Source organism: Bos grunniens, chromosome 10 (assembly GCF_055505025.1).
Source record: "Bos grunniens cultivar Pamir isolate PY7600 chromosome 10, Bosgru_T2T1.0, whole genome shotgun sequence".
Taxonomy (NCBI): Eukaryota; Metazoa; Chordata; class Mammalia; order Artiodactyla; family Bovidae; genus Bos; species Bos grunniens.
Genome location: NC_141174.1, coordinates 42,447,021 through 42,466,315, shown reverse-complemented (window position 1 = coordinate 42,466,315; position 19,295 = coordinate 42,447,021). Strand labels below are relative to the sequence as shown.

Here is a 19,295-nt window from a genome sequence, read left to right as displayed (position 1 = left end):
GGGGATCTTCCCAACATAGGCTGAGCATTCCCAAAAGGAATGATCCCAATACATCCCTCCTTTGTCAAACTAGTGCCCAAAGCAGCTAACACATTTTCTACCTCAGTTTCTATTTAGTCCTTCATGGACTCCCCTGTTTATCCTCCAGTGTGTCCTTGACATAACTCCCCTGCTAGATACACATGTGCCTCTCTTCTGACTCTCTCCACAGCTTCACCTTTTTCTCTGGGGTCACACCTGAGAAAACACCCTTCCCAAATCAGCCTGGACCCTGAGCTTCTAGAAACCCAGACCTTATGCCACAGTTTTACATAACTCCTATCTGTGGGTGGGCGTGCATGCTCAGTCGCGTCTGACTCTTTGTGACCTTATGGACTGTAGTCTGTCAGGCTCCTCTGTCCATGGGATTCTCCAGGCAAGAATAGTCGAGTGGGTAGCCATTTCTTCCTCTAGGGGATCTTACCAACCCAGGGATTGAACCCACATCTCCTGCATTCCTGCCTTGGCAGGCGGATTCTTTATCACTGGGCCACCTGAAAAATAATTCTTAATTTTTTTCCTAAAGAATAACCCTTAAATTTTTCCTGACCAGTTCCTGGTGATGGATTATAGCCATTTAAACAATGCCTAAAGGATTTGAGAATTTTTCTTTGTGTGTGTGTGTTTAATTTTAATGGTCTCTGAGCATTTCTAAATCTAATTATTATGGAGAAGGAAATGGCAACCCACTCCAGTGTTCTTGCTTGGAGAATCCCAGGGATGGGGGAGCCTGTTGGGCTGCCGTCTCTGGGGTTGCACAGAGTCGGACACGACTGAAGCGACTTAGCAGCAGCAGTGACTATATAACATCCAGCTGAAGACTAGCCAGGGGGGTACTCTTTCTGCCCTCTTCTGATGCCTATGTCAGAAGCTTTCTCTGTCTCCTTTATAGTTTAATAAAACTTTATTACACACACACAAAATAAATAAATAAATAAATCTAATTATTAGAAATCTGGGAAAAGAACATGGCCTTTTGGAACTCTGGTTTAGCAGAGGCTGCAAGCCACAGTTTGACTGTAAACATCTCCTTGTACTCTCACCTCAAGGTCAACATCTCCCAACTCACACTCATATCCAGGTTATCCAGGTAAAAGAACAAAGGAATTCTGGCAGAAATAGAACAGAGGATCATGGATTTCCATGACAGGAAAATCTGTCCAAGTCAAAACTAAGTATGTTGAAGTGTAGACACCTGGAATAATAGGGTGGTGGCACCCTCCTGAGTCCCCTGCTGAGGACACATGTCATCTATGCCTCCACTCATGCATTCTAAAGACAGTGCCACATTCAATAAGAACCACATTTTCTAAAGGGGTAATAGAAGCATTTACCTAAGGAATTAGACCAATCAAACACAGACTCAGAAGGAACAAGACAATGATATAAACAGATTTTTTATTTCTAATGTTAAAGCTGCATACCAAGAGAATTCAGGAGGAAATTTGGCTGAGGCTAGATGGCTGGATTCAGAGAATAAATCAAGTGAAATTAATCTAGGAGACTCTAGAATCCCACAGGCTGATTTATGTTCATGGTGGTTTTCTTGTTTGTTTTGTTTTTTTTTAACTTATTGCAAAAGGGGGAATCCTTGGAGGATGATAGAGTTATTCACTCAGTTGTGTCCGACTCTTCGCGACCCATGGATTGTACATAGCCTGCCAGGCTTTCCCAGTCCGTGGGATTTTCCAGGCTAGAACACTGGAGTGGGTTGGAGTGGGTTGCCATTTCCTTCTCGAGTTGAGGATGATAGAATTACAAAATAGATTCATTCGTTCAACATAGGTTTTGTTGGCACTCAATAAACCTAATAAATTATAGAAAATCATACATGTGGGCCAGTAGGAAAGTTATTTTAGATAAAGAGATAAGATTAAGTATTCATAACTTTTACAAAAACAATGAAATCATTATTTTTTAAGGGGCTAAAACTTAAATATACACATAAATAGTCATGCATATCCTATGATTAGAAAATTATCCTTTGTGTTTTCCAGATTTTTCTGAGAAATTAACTTATTTTAAAAAAAAATTCTTACTCAAAAGAGGGGTAGGAGGTGAGGGATACAGGCAGATGCAGAGAAAAAGGAACAGGGATACAGACAAAGAACAGGCTTCACACTGAGATGGATATAGATAAGAATTTATTGAGCTTTTACAATAGGTAGGAACCATATTTCAGAAAAGAGGAATGGGCAGTGATGGTCAGGATTAAAGGGAAGACAAAGAGGCTATTAGTGAGTGGGATGGTTCAGCCAGAACAACATTGTCCAAATGGGGATGTATGGGCTCAAACAGGAGACAGGACAGAACAGAGTTAAGGCCAAATTGAGAAGAAACTTAACATCCACATTAAAGAGTTTAGGCGGTAGGTAACGGCGGACCTCTAAAGATTTCTGAACTAAGAAACGACACCATGAAAAGGCTGCTTTATGAAGATCATCTGACAGTGAATATTCTCAATGTCTATTAAGGTCTCTTTGCCTCTTAACCAAAAACCCCAAAATCTAATTATATAGTTTGGGTCTTTACTTGCTCTATATCTTTATTTAGATGCCTTGCCACATCACCAGAAATTCATCATCCTGCCTCCAAAATCATTTCCCATCTATAATTCCCTAACTTCCCAGCATCCGTACCTCAGCCTTCCTTATCTCCTATTTCTTTTCTTCTTCCCTTTCTTCCCTCCCTCCTTCCCTTCCTTTCTAGACAAAGGTAATCATCAATTCCAGCTGAACTGCCCTTTATAGTTTTACAAATCTAGTCACTGAGATATCCACCAACAATCCCCCATTTCAGGTTTTTCTGTGATGGAGTAGAGAACAGGCATCCCTTTAGCCAATATTTTTGGCATCCAACTCATACTGCACACAACACCTCTTGACACATTTTTCAAATACCCCATGTCTCATGCCTTGGAGAAGGAAATGGCAACCCATTCTCTGTGACTGGAGAATCCCAGGGACAGAGGAGCCAGGTGGGCTGCCGTCTATGGGTCGCAGAGTCAGACACGACTGACGCGACTTAGCAGCAGCAGCAGCATGTCTGTCTTCCAGACTCTTCTGCCTGAAATGGCCTGTCACCACTCTCCTCCTGGGAAGGCCATAACTTTCTTTTCAAATCTAGCTCAAATTCAAGCCACATTCTCTAGGCATTTAGTCACTCTCTCTTCCACACTCAGGACTCATAAGAAATACCTTTATTACCATGGGTATTATCTACTGTGACTGTTGTGAAGCACCCTCACCAATCAGACACTAAGTCACTATAAAGTAGAGACCACATCCTACTTATCTCTGTATCCCAGCATCCAGCATAATACCCAGCCCAGTGAAGTTAACACATATATTTGCTAAATATAAGAAATTGGATGATGTCTTAAGTCAAAGAATAAAGACTATTCCCCTGGAAGCGCTCCCTATCCAATGACCTACCCAATGTCTTTATTCAATAAACATTTTATGAATTTCCCCATTATCCATAAAACACTTGCACACAGTATTTTACAAAGTGTGATGATGGCCTATCTACAAAATCAACCTGATATATATCCCTCACCATTATTTTCAGAAAACATTCAATTGTCTGTAGTACTCTGGATTCCTCTCTTACTCCTCTCTGCCTGGAAGTTTTTCTGCCTGTCTACCTAGGAAATTTCTATTTATTCTCTAACTTTTGTCTGGTTGCTGTCTCCTTCGTAAAGCCAGCTCTGACTTCTTTCTTTTCTGGTCTCCCTAGACCCAAGAACACCTCCCTCACTGCACTCATTACTTCCTGCTGGATCAGTTTTTTCTTTGTTTCCACTAGTATTTTGTAAACTCCTTAAGTATCAAACCCTGTTGTGTTTATTTCTGTGTTCCCAATGCTCAGCCTCAGGGCCTAGAGTAGGGGAAGCAGGAGAGGGAAGAGAAATAGCAGAAGTAGCTGATGTTTATGAGTACCTCCATTACCAAGCATTGTTCCTAGCACATTACACCAATTACTTCTTTAAGTACCTCTTTCTCTTATGCCTATTTCGTGGAAAAACCAAGATAACAGAAAGATTAAAAACTTTCAAATCAGGTCCCAAATCTAGTAAATAAAGACGTCTGGAAAAAAAAAAATAAAACAGAAGTCTGAGATCTTAATCCAGGCCTTATGGCTACGCTTTGGTCTACTGCCTTTCTGAAGTGGTGTCAGCAAACTTTATCTGCCAAGAGCCAGATAGTAAATATTTTAGATTTTGTGGGCCATTTAGACTCTGTCACAACTACTTAAATCTGTCATTGCAGTGCAAAAGCAGCCATAGCCCATATAGATGGCTGTATTCCAGGAAGATTTATTTAAAAAAAAAAAAAAAAACAGGCGGCAACTCTGATGAAGTTTATAGGCCAGTTTGTTCATCTAGAAATTCAACAAATATTCATCAAATTAAATTGGATCTAACAGTGTTGGGAACCAAAACCTTTTCCCTGCCCTCAAAAGATTTCCTTATCTTATCCTACAGCTGCCAGCAATTGTAGCAATTGCCTGCCTTTAGCAGGCAAATCCACTGTAGGCACTCAAAATCCTGCTGTAAACCTGAAGTGAATGGGGTGGGAATGGGGCTCTGATCTTTCCACTAAGTTCTCATCCCCAACTTTGCCTCACGAAGAGACTACTGGCTTAGCTAGATGTCCCAGCTCCCACCATTGATGTCTCACAAATAGACAACCTTTACTTCTGAGAAGCCACTCCAAGGCTCTAGCTCCTACATTTGCCTGGTTTCCATCTCAAGTTTTTTATGTTAATAGTATAAAAACAGTAGACAAGCAGAAAAAGCCTCCATGCTTAAGTGAGCCACATGTGTCAACCTAAGCAGTGAAGACTTCCTGGTGTTTCAGAATGTGGTTCCACAGCAGCCATGAGCACTGCTCTAACCTAGATCCTTTCATATAAGAAGTACAATAATCAGAAAAATGAGTATGAAAAAAGAAAGGATAAGAAAAAAGAGATGCTAATTGAATTGTGGATTTCTTTTTTTTTTTTTTCACTTCAAATGGTACAAAAGAGCCATTTCAATTGATATACATACTACTGTATATAAAAGATAGCTAATAGAAACTTACTGTATAGCATAGGGTACTTTCAGTGCTCTGTAATGTACTATATGGGAATGGAGTCTAGAAGAGAGTGGATATATGTATACGCCTGGTTGATTCATTTTGCTGTACAGCAGAAACTAACAACATTGTAAGTCAACTATATAGTCCAGTTAAAAATTATTTTAAAAAAAGGAACCATTTGATTTGCTGAACCAGTATTGCTTTAGATTTCACAATATTTTAACATCTTATTGGAACTGAACAGAACCCTACAGTACCCTCCTCCCCTTGCCCCTTAGTATAAAAACAAGTGGTGAATGATTAGGGCAATAGAATCACAGACTCAGTGTCTGATGCACTTTCCTGAGTTGTTCTACAGATACTATCTATAACTTCCACTAGAAGAAAAAGCTAACTGCATGATGACCAAATTGTAGCCATGGCATAAACTGCTTCAACTTGAGCAGTACTGAATCTATGGCTAGCACAATTCCAAGAACTCGCCTCAAGAGAATGGGATTACCATTATTGCTCATAATAATCTATATCTTTGTGAGCATCTCTCTTAGCCTATATATGTTGCTGCAGCAGCAACATATATGTTAGTGAACAATTAAAATTGTCAGCAAAGAGATACTACAGACCCATGGTGACATTGTCTACTCTGTAGAATAAGGGATCCTGCATCAGCATGAAAAAGTTACAGAAGAAAGACCTTCACCCCTAATTTCTTAGAAATGGAATGATGTTCTGACAAGCAGGGATTTGCAAGCAGCTCTTTACAGAAGACTGCCCTTGGCAGGAATCCCCTGCTCTTGTCACCTTAGGAAAGCTATATTATAACTAATTTTTAAACCAAGCACCCCATGCTCTACTCATCTCCAACCCAAGGATATCTTGCAAATCTTTTAATCACACAAAATCCTGCCTAATTTGTCAATTCTTTGTCAATCAAAGAAGTAGAAATAAAGACTAATTAACAGATGACCAGATTTCTTCCCTAGTTTCCCGTTCAGTAACCTCCTGAACAAATTGTGTGAACAAGATTACATCTAGAGAGAGATCACAAGGTGTCAACAAGCCTGCACACAGTGGGGAATGGCAATGACTCTGACCCCCTATCTCAGTGATTAACTGGGATTGCTTTTGTTTCCCTTTAAAAGCTTTCATGGCTGAAGAGAATCTTCGGAGGTGGCTTTCGGGGGATGCTGAGTCCACCATCTCCCAGGATTGCCAGCATTCTAATTAAAGCCACCTTTCTACCGACATTTGTGAGTACGTAATTGATTTTGTAAGTGGCAAGCTGCAGGACCAGATTCACTAGATCTGTTCAGTTCAGTCATGTATGACTCTGTGGCCCCATGGACTGTAGCACGTCAGGCCTCCCTGTCTATCACCAGCTCCCAGAGCTTACTCAAACTCATGTACATCGAGTCAGTGATGCCATCCAACCATCTCATCCTCTGTCGTCCCCTTCTCCTCCCACCTTTAATCTTTCCCAGCATCACGGTCTTTTCAAATGAGTCAGTACTTCACATCTAGTGGCCAAAGTATTGGAACTTCAGCTTCAGCATCAGTCCTTCCAATGAATATTCAGGACTGATTTCTTTTAGGATGGACTGGTTGGATCTCCTTGCAGTCCAAGGGACTCTCAAGAGTCTTCTCCAACACCACAGTTCAAAAGCATCAATTCTTCAGCGCTCAGCTTTCTTTGTAGTCCAATTCTCACATTCATACATGACTACTGGGAAAACCATAGCTTTGACTAGATGGACCTTTGTTGGCAAAGTAATGTCTCTGCTTTTTAATATGCTGTCTAGGTTGGTGATAGCTTTCCTTCCAAGGAGCAGGCAACTTTTAATTTCATGGCAGCAGTCACCATCTGCAGTGATTTTGGAGCCCCAAAAATAAAGTCTCTGTTTCCATTGTTTCCCCATATATTTGCCATGAAGTGATGGGACCGGATGCCACAATCTTAGTTTTCTGAATGTTGAGTTTTAAGCCAACTTTTTCACTCTTCTCTTTCACTTTCATCAAGAGGCTCTTTAGTTCTTCTTTGCTTTCTACTGGATAACACTATGAATTACATGTCCTGATACCCATTATCTTCAAAACAGGCAATCACAAAACTAGAAACAGGGTATACTAACTGCATGACAAGGGTTATATATGTTTCTAATGGTTATTCAAATCCTGATTTAATTCTAGTGAGAAATAATTTGTTGTTGAAATTCACTGAAAAAGATAACATAACTTTTTCTGCCACAAGATGCCACAAGATGCTTCCTACAAAAATTTTAAAATACCAAAACAAACTATAAATGTACATTTAATATATTATTAGATCATCACTTTGGTTTCTGATCCCTAAACTGAGTTGGGCTCACATTTGAAAAAAACGCATGATGTTTCCAATGAATTTTCCCTGACCATTGTAATTCTGTGGTTGGCATAGGCCAAAGCAGGAGAATTACAATGGTGAATTGGGAACTTCTTGAGGGCAAGAGTGTGTGTTATTCACCTTTGCCTCAGAAGAAAATCCAGCATATAACAGATCAGTAAGAATGAATTTTGAATTTAATGAAGCCAAGAATCAAGATAATTAAGTTTACCGAAATACATACATTCTCCAAATTCCCTCAAGCATGCTTCAAAATCACTAAAAACCCATGGGGCACGGAAACTTTCCACCTGGGGGTGGGGGAACAACACATGCCCTGTTTTCTCCAGCAGACTCACCATCTTGAGTGTTTGGACTGAGAATTTGGGTCTTGAGTTCCTGCAGGCTAATTCCCAGACATTTGCAGATCTCCTCAGGGCTGTAGGGTTCAGGGTGAAGGGCGTCCTCTGTGATCAAAAGCATTTCTTCCAGACTGATCCCCAGTTTGGCCTGTACCTCCTCCAGCCGCAGCACTTCTTTCCATGGCAAGCTTTTGTGCTTAGCCAGGAGCTGCAAATTCAAACCAAGATATATGGTCAGTTTTCATCCCAGAAATTGATATACACTATTTTAATGAGTGAAATTCAACTTTCAGCTTTTTTTTTTCCATTCAACCTATTCACAATTCCACTGCTTGAAAATGAACTCTGAATTCAGATGTTTGAAATTAAACATGCTTGTGTGACACTCACAAGCTAGTTAAGTATTTTTCCTAAAAAAAAAAATAATAATAATAATCCCCCACTGATTTTTTTTGCCTGTCACCACCTTCCCTCAGGGCTATTTCTTTGAATAATTTTGTCGGTTGGTCCCTATTTAGTTCATCCCCCAAACACCGCTCTCTATAAAGTCTACAGAAAACTATTCAAATCTCACACATGACCTGAGTCCTGAGGTAGACACTGAATGCCTGATTTCATTAGAGCACTTCCTGTTTACTACATGCCTCTTTGAAATGGCTAACGAATTTAAGTATCTGGCATTTGGAGTCAAGCCCCAGATTTTAAATGAAAACCTCATTGGTGACCTTATGAAAAACCATTTCATTAGGTCGTTGGTGGTAGTACAGCTGTATGTTTCTCCAGCCTCAAGAAAAGGGTCTGGCTTCCAGTTACATCCTGGGTCACCCCCTCAATCTGCTGGGGAGAGTGAGTATAATCCAAACCTTTGTAACCAGGTCCACTCACAGGAAACACACTCCAGAATGTGTGTCCCTCATCCTCCTCAAACCACTGACTGAGACCTTCAGAGCAGGTGACAGTCAAAATAATGATGGTATCTCTCACCCTGGAGGTCTATAAAATTCATTCCCAGGGTGTGAGGACCACAGGTGCAGACAATGCAAACAGCAAAAAGGAGCAAGCAAGAGAAGGGAAATGTGCATCTGATTTACTCTTCTATTATGATGATGATTTGATTTTCTTTCTTTTTGACAGGAAGCAGATTTACCAAAAGACCATTATACTTTGGTTAGGGCCACTCACTTCTGAAGAATTTTAATAACAGTAGTTCTTATATTCATTAATCCTCTTTTTAAAACTCTGGCTCATACATTTGAAAGGAGTTAATGATTTTAAAGCAGAACTGGAGAAGGGGACAATAGAATCACGTTTCTATTCAATTATTTCACAGAACATGGTGCCATTTTTAAAAGCAAAAACACAAACTAAGACCTTTCTTCTGACCTTGTTTGCTTAGCACATTTAATGTTAAGGCAATGGCACCCCACTCCAGTACTCTTGCCTGGAGAATCCCATGGACGGAGGAGCCTAGTAGGCTGCAGTCCATGGGGTCGCAAAGAGTCAGACACGACTGAGCAACTTCACTTTCACTTCTCACTTTCATGCATTGGAGAAGGAAATGGCAACCCACTCCAGTGTTCTTGCCTGGAGAATCCCAGGGATGGGGGAGCCTTGTGGGCTGCCGTCTATGGGGTCGCACAGAGTCGGACACGACTGAAGCGACTTAGCAGCAGCAGCAGCAGTAGTACTGAATTGACTGACACCTCCACAGACAGATTCATTCATTCATTAAACCCATTTATTCATGGTCCCAATTGGGGTATTTTTGGAATACCAAAATTCCCAAAAATGTATCCCAAAAATAATTTCAGAAAACTTATAGACATACATAAAACAAAAGAAAAACATACAACATACCACATATTTATTTTATACAGAAATAGAGCTAAAGTGGATGATCTAGAATTATGCTTTCTCAAAACACAGATTCAAATCCAACTGAGATAAGCAATGAAGTTAAGAAGTTCATACTTGTATAATGCCATATGATTTAAATGTGATTTTTCCTTCTTTTCACCTTTGACAACTCTGAGAAAGGTATTATTACCTTATTTAAGAGATGAGAGTGACTTACCCAAAGTCATCTAGCTAGTAAAGATAGAGTTGGAAATTTATCCCACATCCTGCACCTCTTTCTTGCTTCCCCAAGGTCACATTCCTAATGGGCTATGTTTGATATCTATGTCTCACTACTCATATGAGTTCAAATCACCACTCAAGTCTTAGAAATGGTTTCTAAACACAAACTAAGATTTGTGTTAGAAGTGAACATTGCAATGATTAAAGACACTTTGATAGGTTCCTTCTAAAATAAGAAGGAAATGTGGGGGGAAAAAAATCAAAGAACGAACCCTAAGAGATGAGTGTGGGCTCTTCCTAAGAACCCTTCAGTACACACCATCTCCAAGTTCCCAATCCTGGCATCACTTCAACAAAGCACATTGCTTCAGGCGCTTGGTCCCAGGAAACTGTCCCAGGACTGTGTGGGGAGAAAGTCTGCAAAGTTGTTTTCAAAGGCTGCCTCTCTGTGTGCCTTTGTTCCACAGGCAGAGACACTAGCAGTTACTCTAGCAATATCCCAGTTTGCTGTTGGGCCCACTTAGCTCTCAGCTGGAGGGTCCACAGAGCCAGTTCAGTATGTATTTCAATTAGCTCTACCACATGCCCTCAGTGACAGATGCACAGCCATGAGGCCCTGAATAGTCCACTACATTGTAGGACTCAAATAGAAAAGCCGCCTAAACCCTTTGAAATTTGGCTCAGGAAATGTAAAGATGACTTGCAGATGAGGGAAGTGGATGGGTAAGATCTGTTGCCCAAACACAGAACTTCGTGAAGGAATTTGCCACTCACAGCCCGGGTGCCTAGCCCTGCTTCAAAGCAGGGCTAGGGGTCATTTTGTGACAAGTTCCTCACTCAGGAGCAGGCTGGGGATATCAGAGAAAGCAGTTCTAAGCCAGCATCTAACATTTTCTTTTCACTACTTCAGATTCCATTCCTGGGAGGTTCCTGAGCCTGGCTGATGCTCTGTGGAGAAGAAAGCAGTCTATGAATATTTTGTCCACAGTCATGCAAAGAAGTAGATAAATAGTGCTGAGACCCTGTCTTAGGCTGATTTCTCTCGGAAGCAGGCCCTGAGACAACAATTTGTGGGGAGAGAGTGATACAGAGAAGTTTTGGCAGAGGAGTGGAAAATGAGACAGGAAGAGAAGCCAATACAAAGTGCAATGATATGGGAGTTTGTGAGGCTGGGCCCACTGGGCCCTCTGGGACCTGTAGGTATACACCTCAGATGTGTCCAACTCAGATAAGAAAGATCAGGTATTTATCCCCTAACTCTCATCTACCATTGATTGAGGGCTGATTCCAAGAGTTTTAGCTCCCCAGACTTACAGGTTGTCCCACATGCAAAATCAGCACTCTCCTCCAACTGGAAAACATCCTCAGTCCGGGAGGTTCCCTGGGACTTCCAGTAAGAGGGTGTGGTAGGAAAGTGCTAATGTATGGACCCTAACTCAGGAGCCTATCTGTCAGAACCCACCTCTCTCTGACTTTCTCATTGCATTTTGCAGTATTAACAAATCAATGAGGAAAGTACCAAGTCTTTCTCCTCACCAGGTCAGCAAAGGATGAAATTTCAAATCCCGTCTCTGACAAGTTATTTTCCACACAACAAAAGCAGCTGTGTTGTTGGTGGTTTGGGTTCTATAAATCACAAATGCTTATTTTTAAATCTGAAGAAACACATAACAATTTGAGGATTTAAAAAAAAAATGATGAAGTAAATCATCTGTAATCATCCCAATAAGATAACCATCAATTTCCCATCTTACATCCTATGATACATTTTTATGCATACTTCATGCATACTTATACACATATAGTTTGATATAAATGGGACTATGCTGCTGCTGCTGCTAAGTCACTTCAGTCGTGTCCGACTCTGTGCGACCCCACAGATGGCAGCCCACCAGGCTCCCCCATCCCTGGGATTCTCCAGGCAAGAACACTGGAGTGGGGTGCCATCGCCTTCTCCAAAATGGGACTAGACGTAACTTTCTATTGTGGATACTTCTTTTTGCTATCTTCCCCTCACCCTCTTCCAGCTACATGGAACCATCCCCAGTGACTTCTGTGCCCATGTTGAGTTCATAACCATCATGAACACATTCACAATGTTGACCTTCCTCAGTGTTAGCCATTCCCACTCTCCGTGTTCTCCATATTAGTTTGCAGGCCACAGAATAAGTCTGAAGAAATCTGCAAAACTGTGCAGAATGACTCTGCTATAATCCTCACTGTACCCTCAGCACAGTCTATCTTTTTTCTAAGGCATCCTCAAGCCTGGTGCTCTGGAGCTCATGCATGCCTAACCCTTAAGGGGCACAATGCAAAAAGAAGGCTGGACTCCTGCACTTACTTAGAACAAAATCACAACCCACTTTGACTGGAAATTCCCTATTTGTAAAATGGGATACATAATGCTACCTCATATGCTACAATAAAGATTAAATAATGTCTCTCTGGTTATACCTTCCCCACAAGACACCTTTTCCTGGGCCTTCAAACATATACAGATGTTTCCACTCATCAAATTCTTATAACTAAAGCTACTGCCCTTCATTTCTCCTTCTCTTTTACTGTCTGACAACTAAAACCAGTGACCCAAGTCACCACTTCTGAGCCCTCCATGGCCACTCTCACTGTTGAAAATGGTTTCCCAGAGGTCCTTCTTATCTCCAAAAGAACTTCCAAAGCCACAGGATTTCTCAGTCCTCTTATTCCTTAAATAAATTGGTCGCTTCTGGGATTCTTCACTACCTACCTTCTTCACATTCCCTGTAGCACTGAATTTTCCCAGCTTCCCTCTCACCTCTCTGGTCCTTACATGTCCATCCATGACTCAGTTTTCTCCTTTTGTTATTACTAAAGATATCTCCCAAGTTTAACCTCCCCCAGCCTTCTGATCTTCTCTTGTCACCTTCTCTCCAAACTCCGTTCTGGATTCAGCAAACTGAACTCAATCCTCAGTCTCAACTATTATCTCAAAACAAATACACCTGAAGGTTTTGCCCAAGCCAAAAGAAATATGCCAAGCTCCAATTTCTAACCGCTTGTAAGAACACAGGCAAGTGTCATCACCTCCCACTTTCCTATCACCTTCCATCCTATGTTCCCCATACCTATGAGTCGCAGCACTATGCTTTCCATCACTTCAGCTTAAAACTACACCCTTTTCAACTCAACACTTAGCCTTCACTTGCACACAACTGCATGCAATGCATGTTCGCTCCTGTGAATGAAGCACTCACGGCTCATGACTGCATGCAGCTCACAGTCAACCCAAGGAGACAGGCATCAGGTACTATTACACAGTGAAGAACTTCCTCCATGTGATATACTGCTATAGTGGAAAAATATAGGACGTGACAAGAGCATATAAAAGGACATTTAACTTAATGGAAGTTGGGAGGGTGGTCAGGGAAAACTTTCTCAAAGTAATAGCATTTATACCAAAAGGAAGACAGAAACCCAGTCACAGCCTTATACCTGACCTTTCACCAGGTCCAGTCAGAGCTTCTTTCCTTTTGCATCCCTCTCTTGTGATCCCATCCCCACTGACACTTTAAGACTTACTTCTCTTCAACCAAGTAAAAGTTCCTGCGGCCAACTTGATGTTTCTAGAGTACGTTAATATCAGCAGCTCCCACTGCTTCCAAGACCAAGCCCGTGATCCTCAGCATGGCACTGAAGGCCATGCTACACCTGGTGCCACCGACACATAGACCCTGTTCCCAGTGCGTGCATGCCCTGCCCAGCAGCCAGGACTCGCTGTCCTGGGAATACTCCATGCCAGCGTCCTGGCAGAGTGAGCTCAACTAAATCAACAGGTTGAGTGAAACTGGCTACATTCCTGGGTGTTTGTTTTTTCTCCACTCAGATTCCAAAAAACTGCAGAACCCCTGAGAACGTTATACCCACTTCTCACCACACAAAGAATAAGCTCCATATTGACCACTAAGTGGCAGGAGCTAAAAACTACTGAATGAGTAATGGCCACTGACAAGACAGGCTCTGTTAAAAAAAAAAAAAAAAAAGGTCGCACTGTAAATTTTCCCTGAAGTGTCAAAGGACCACATGAAACCTTCTTTATTGTTTCACATGATGCCACAAGGAGCTCAGGGTATGCAAAATGCCAACAGCATAATTTCCCTTCTCTCCTGCATCACACATTTTGTCCCTCAGTATAATTAAGGGATACTCTCTTTTAATAGACATAAAGCATTTCTGGGAAAGTTTCAGCCACTGAATATGTATAAAATACGAAAAAATTTTTCCTCATTAAAGATTTCTTGTTACTTTGTTAATTTAAGAACATAAAAATGTGCTTCACTTAAAAGAATCATTTACGCAAGTTATAATTATAAATCTCTATTGTGTTTGCCTTGAAATGTTTTAAATTTCAGTTGAAATGCCTCTAAAGACTCTAACTTTAAGTGTATCTACATTAATTAGTTTTGGGAAGCTGTTAGAAGAAGAGCAGGGAGGAACAGAGAGAGAAGGAAGACATAAGAACAGAAGAAACTGTGAACATTAAAGCAAAACAAAGAAAAACCATCTTTATTGGTTTAGTGTCCTTTCCTGTGCTATGGAGACTCAAAAAGGTACTCATTTTTCAAAAAGGGATCTTGGGAAAATAGGAGGGGAAAAATAAGTAGTACTTATAGTTTTGCCATGTGGAGTTCTACCTAATCAGTCTCATTTTCAAAGCTATCTTGATTTATCATTTCTCCACTGACCCTTCATTTTTATTGTCTGAAAGCAGAAAGTTTACTCAGATTAAGAAAAGCTTCTTTACTTTTTTAACATGAGAGTTTATTTCCTGATTTAATGAGATCATTTCCAAATAAAAATTATATTCATTCATATGTTGCTGAAAACAGAAAGATGGCACCATATTATAAGGAAAACACGCTTAGCCGAATTCCAGTCTACATTCACTAGGCATAAGTATATTCTTAACATCAACATCTATCTGCATAGCTTATATTAGCAGTTTTCTATATTACCAATAAATTTTATCTTTATTCCTCTTTTGTACATATATATAATGTTAGATTCTCATGATTTGCAGCAGCATGATTTACAAAATATTCTGCATCTTGATAAAGCCCTTCAATTTTCTTTCCTCCACATTTTAAAAGAGAGAAAAATTCAGAGTACTTAAAATAATGAGTTTTATCTACATCAGTTGGAAGGAGTGTGTGGCAGAAAATCAGTTTCACTGACTAAAGTCCCTCTAAAATGCACATGGCGTTATACAGTTAAACTCAGAAGAGTTTATAAACAGCCTCAGGAACAAAAGGTTCTGCAGTGGATTAAGGTTTTCAGCTACCTCTTACCAAGGAGAAATCCTTTTTCTACTAACTGCAAAAAGACATGCCCCCATATCCCATTCTGACAACTTTTCACTACAGAGATTCAGCACCACAATATTATTTCTCTTTTTCTTCTTGTATCTTTGGAAAAGAGTCATTACAACATGAACCCACTTCACATATCTTGTACTTGTTTTCGCTCTCCTATGGATCTCATAGACAATATCTAATTTCATGATAAAACTCTGAAAACAATGTTGTGTATGTTTGAGGTCTCCTCAGGAAGGCAGCACTTACTCATCTATCTCAAAAAGTCAACAGGAATAAGCCCTTAAACAAATAAGACACTAATTTCTTCCATCTCCTGAAAGAAGAGGCTTGCCCTAAAAAGGGAAAAACAAAATTCACTGAAGTCTTTGACACTGAAAGGTTAACTGCACTACTTCTCATATATGCACTGATCAGAAGAGTTCAATATTAAAACATTTCTCACTAAAGGTCTTCAGTGAATACTTCCTAAGTAGATTTAAGACTTGACTGGCAAGTGTCTTCTAAACTGGGGAAGAGAGAACACAAACCTTGTGGGTTGAGTTTCTTTAGTAGACACCAAGCCTGCATTTTTCCAGGGACCAGTGATGGCCCCTGGTGCATGTAAGAGGACCAAGGATTGAGGCTATCATTGCTTTTGGTGAAGAAACATGATTAGTTATGGTCATCTCCCAACAATCACCTCCAACTTAGCTTTCTCCACCAATATACCTAACCCATGGCCTGTGTTTCACAGATATAAGTTGAGGTGTCATCGTCTCCCCAGTGCCATGCTAGAAGACTCAACTGTGAAGTAACTTCTAAATAGCTAGAAGTTGCAGGGCATACCTATTGGTTTATTTATCTCCTGAGCTGGAAATCAAATTGCTCTATACTAAAAAAAAAAAACTCCAGTTATAATATTACTGCTATCAGAATGTTGCCCTAAATTTTAGGGAAAGAGACAAAATAATAGGGAACAAAGAGAAAAAGAACAAGAGAAAGCCTACTTCAAGTTTCACTAATTTGCCAAGTCCATACCTTTGCAGCCAGCCGACACTCCATCACCCTGATGTTGAAATGAGAAGTTGCTGCCTTATTCATTTCCACACAACTGTTGGCAATCACAAATACTGCTCCACTTGGGAGTTTCACATCAGTTGCCCTCAGAGGACTAAATTCTATCAACTTGGCCTATTGGGAAAAAAATGACAGGTGAGATATAAAGTACTAGAATTCAAAAACTGCTTAAACATTTATGATTTACCTTAGTAAAAGTTTTTCCCCAAAATGCATTCATTTATCAATTCAAATATTTTTAATCTTTATTTTTAATTGGAGAACAATTGCTTTACAATGCTGTGTTGGTTCATTAGATATAGCCTAGTGTAGGCCCCTCTAAAAAAAAAAAAAAAAAGGAAATCTGAGTCTTAAAGGATGAACAAAAGTAGGACAGACAGAGGGTTTGTTTCCCCAAATAGAATGTCAAGAAGAAGAAAGAGTATATAAAAGTTCAAAGGCCAAAAACAACATAAGGTGTTAGTAGTTTTAGGTATTGCAGTTTAGCTATAGCTTGGAGGTTGAGGGGTGAGGCATGGTGAGATGATAGAATTGGAGGGCTGGTAAACCAAGGGTCAGATTAGGAAGTGCTTTGCAAGCCCAAAGAATTTGGACTTTGTTAAAACTCTACAGCTAACTTATATTAACAGGACTCTTGCCATCATGTCGACTTGTCAGGTCTCATCCAAAACACCCAGAGTTCTTAGCATTAAACCAGGTTTCCTCATGTCTCCTGTCTTTGGCTTAGGGAAATCAACAACAAATACTCTTAATAGGAAGAAATCCAGGTATTCCTGGAAAATAGCCAAGCCTGTAGAAATACTAAGAAGAGATTTTTTTTTTTTAATGTCTGTTTCTATTTTGGAAATGGGCAGTTTATGGCAACTACCAAAACCTCTGTTCTTGCCTATGGGAGTTATAGCCTAGCCAAGGGGAAGTAGTATTGGCTAAGGAATTCATTCCTGGCTTCCTGTCAGCATTCTTCTCCCTACCACTAAAGCCCCAAAAATGTTGACAGAGAAAAATGATACCATAGAGTAAATTATAAAAGAGAGGGGTTGTGAATATATGTAGCATGAGAACTAACATTGGGGTTTAAAACCAACAGGAGATTATGAAAATGCCATGAGATGCAGTGATTTGGGACAAGAGCAGGAAAAGAAGTCCCAGTAACTAATGAGTTGAGAAATAGCATACTAACAATGAATTAGAAGGAGGAAAAAACCCTAGACACAAGAGGAAAAGAGACTTGAGGTACAATTCTGAAAGCTTAAGGGTGAGGTGATCAACATGAAATGGAGTAGGTGAATTGGTGATAAACCTGAATTACAAAGGAGTTAAGAAATATCATCCTAAAATACAGCCTTAAAGAACAGGCCACCCAGAAACAAACACACTGAGGACCTTTCTGCATAACTTTCCCAAGCTGACATTTCCAGATAGTTCAATGTCACCTACAGTTCCTTCTTCTGCAAGAAATGATATGGATTGGTCCATCCCTCCTCCTTCAGTGCCAATGTAATGCTCACTCTTGGCGCAGATTTCTGCAAGCTCCACCTGGAAAAGTAAAATTGATTTTCACTGTGAGTACATCATAATCTGTTGCTCATTCATTTTCCACTCCAGACATGACAGATGAGTTTGAATTCCAGGGCAGTTCTGATCCATTGATAGTAGCTGCCTATTAACAAAAATCCAAGGATACTCAAGTTCCTTATGTAATATGGCAAAGCACTTACATATAACCTATGCACATCATCTCCTACACTTTAGATCATTTCTAAAATACTTATAATACCTAGAATACTTATAATACCTATAATAGAATGTAAATGCTATGTAAAATAGTTATAAATAAAATGTGAATGCCATGTGAATAGTTGCTCAGTCATGTCCAGCTCTTTGCGACCCCATGAATCACAGCACGCCAGGCCTCCCTGTCCATCACCATCTCCCAGAGTTCACTCAGACTCACGTCCATCGAGTCAGTGATGCCATCAAGCCATCTCATCCTCTCTCGTCCCCTTCTCCTCCTGCCCCCAATCCCTCCTGGCATCAGAGTCTTTTCCAATGAGTCAACTCTTCGCATGAGGTGGCCAAAGTATCAGAGTTTCAGCTTCAGCATCAGTCCTTCCAGTGAACACTCAGGACTGATCTCCTTTAGGATGGGCTGGTTAGATCTCCTTGCAGTCCAAGGGACTCTCAAGAGTCTTCTCCAACACCACAGTTCAAAAGCATCAATTCTTCGGCACTGAGCTTTCTTCACAGTCCAACTCTGAATAGTTGCTAGTGCCCAGCAAATTCAAGTTTTGCTTTGGGGAACTTTTTGGAAATTTTTTTGGAATATTTTTGATCCATGGTTGGTTGAATCTGCAGATGCAGAATCTGAATATAAAAAGAGGCTGATTGTATTTGCTATACCTAAAAGATTCCTCAGAGCAAGCAGTTTCTCCCATCTTTTTATTTGCTCCATCCCTCTCTAAACTGGCATCAAAAATCTCATATGGGCACTCATTCATTTCTGCCTCAGCTTGCTTTGTCTTCCAACAGTGTACTACTGCACAGTCTCCCCACAGCCACAGTGAGGTCACCCAGCTTCATTTTCCAATCCAAAAGTAATGCTGCTCTGTGGTATTTCTATTAAATGCAAGAATCAGGACCAGCATCATCTCATCAAACACATCTTCCTCCAATCAAGATGACTAGGCCCAATAAATGAACAAATTTCTAATCCAAACTGGAAATGTCAAAATATCTGTTTAAGAATCTCCTATAGCTTCCTATTAATAAAATAAGTTCAAATTCCTCAATGTGGCATTTCAAAGCCTTCCAAAATATGCAACCAATCTGCACATGAAATCATATTATCTACCACTCTTTTCCAATTATATTTGTCTCCATGACCATCTCACACATTTATGTAACCTAGAATTATTTCCTGTCTTCTCTCATATAAATCCTATTGCCATTCAATATCCAGCTTACT

General features: G+C 40.2%; 1 protein-coding gene across 6 annotated transcripts in view; it reads right to left on the bottom strand.

Annotated features, from left to right (window-relative positions):
* Positions 1-19,295, bottom strand: part of GALK2 (galactokinase 2) — a 154,818-nt gene that overhangs the window by 33,967 nt on the left and 101,556 nt on the right. For 5 of the 6 annotated variants that reach the window (XM_086320815.1, XM_086320816.1, XM_086320817.1 and 2 more), the window contains 3 exons: positions 17,768-17,866; positions 16,292-16,444; positions 7,842-8,052 (listed from right to left, as the gene is read on the bottom strand). In XM_086320815.1, the coding sequence (XP_086176941.1) occupies positions 7,842-8,052; positions 16,292-16,444; positions 17,768-17,866 (463 nt within the window). Of the gene's footprint in view, positions 1-1,580; positions 1,847-7,841; positions 8,053-16,291; positions 16,445-17,767; positions 17,867-19,295 lie in introns of those variants that run through there. The other variant, XM_086320818.1, reaches the window with a different exon arrangement.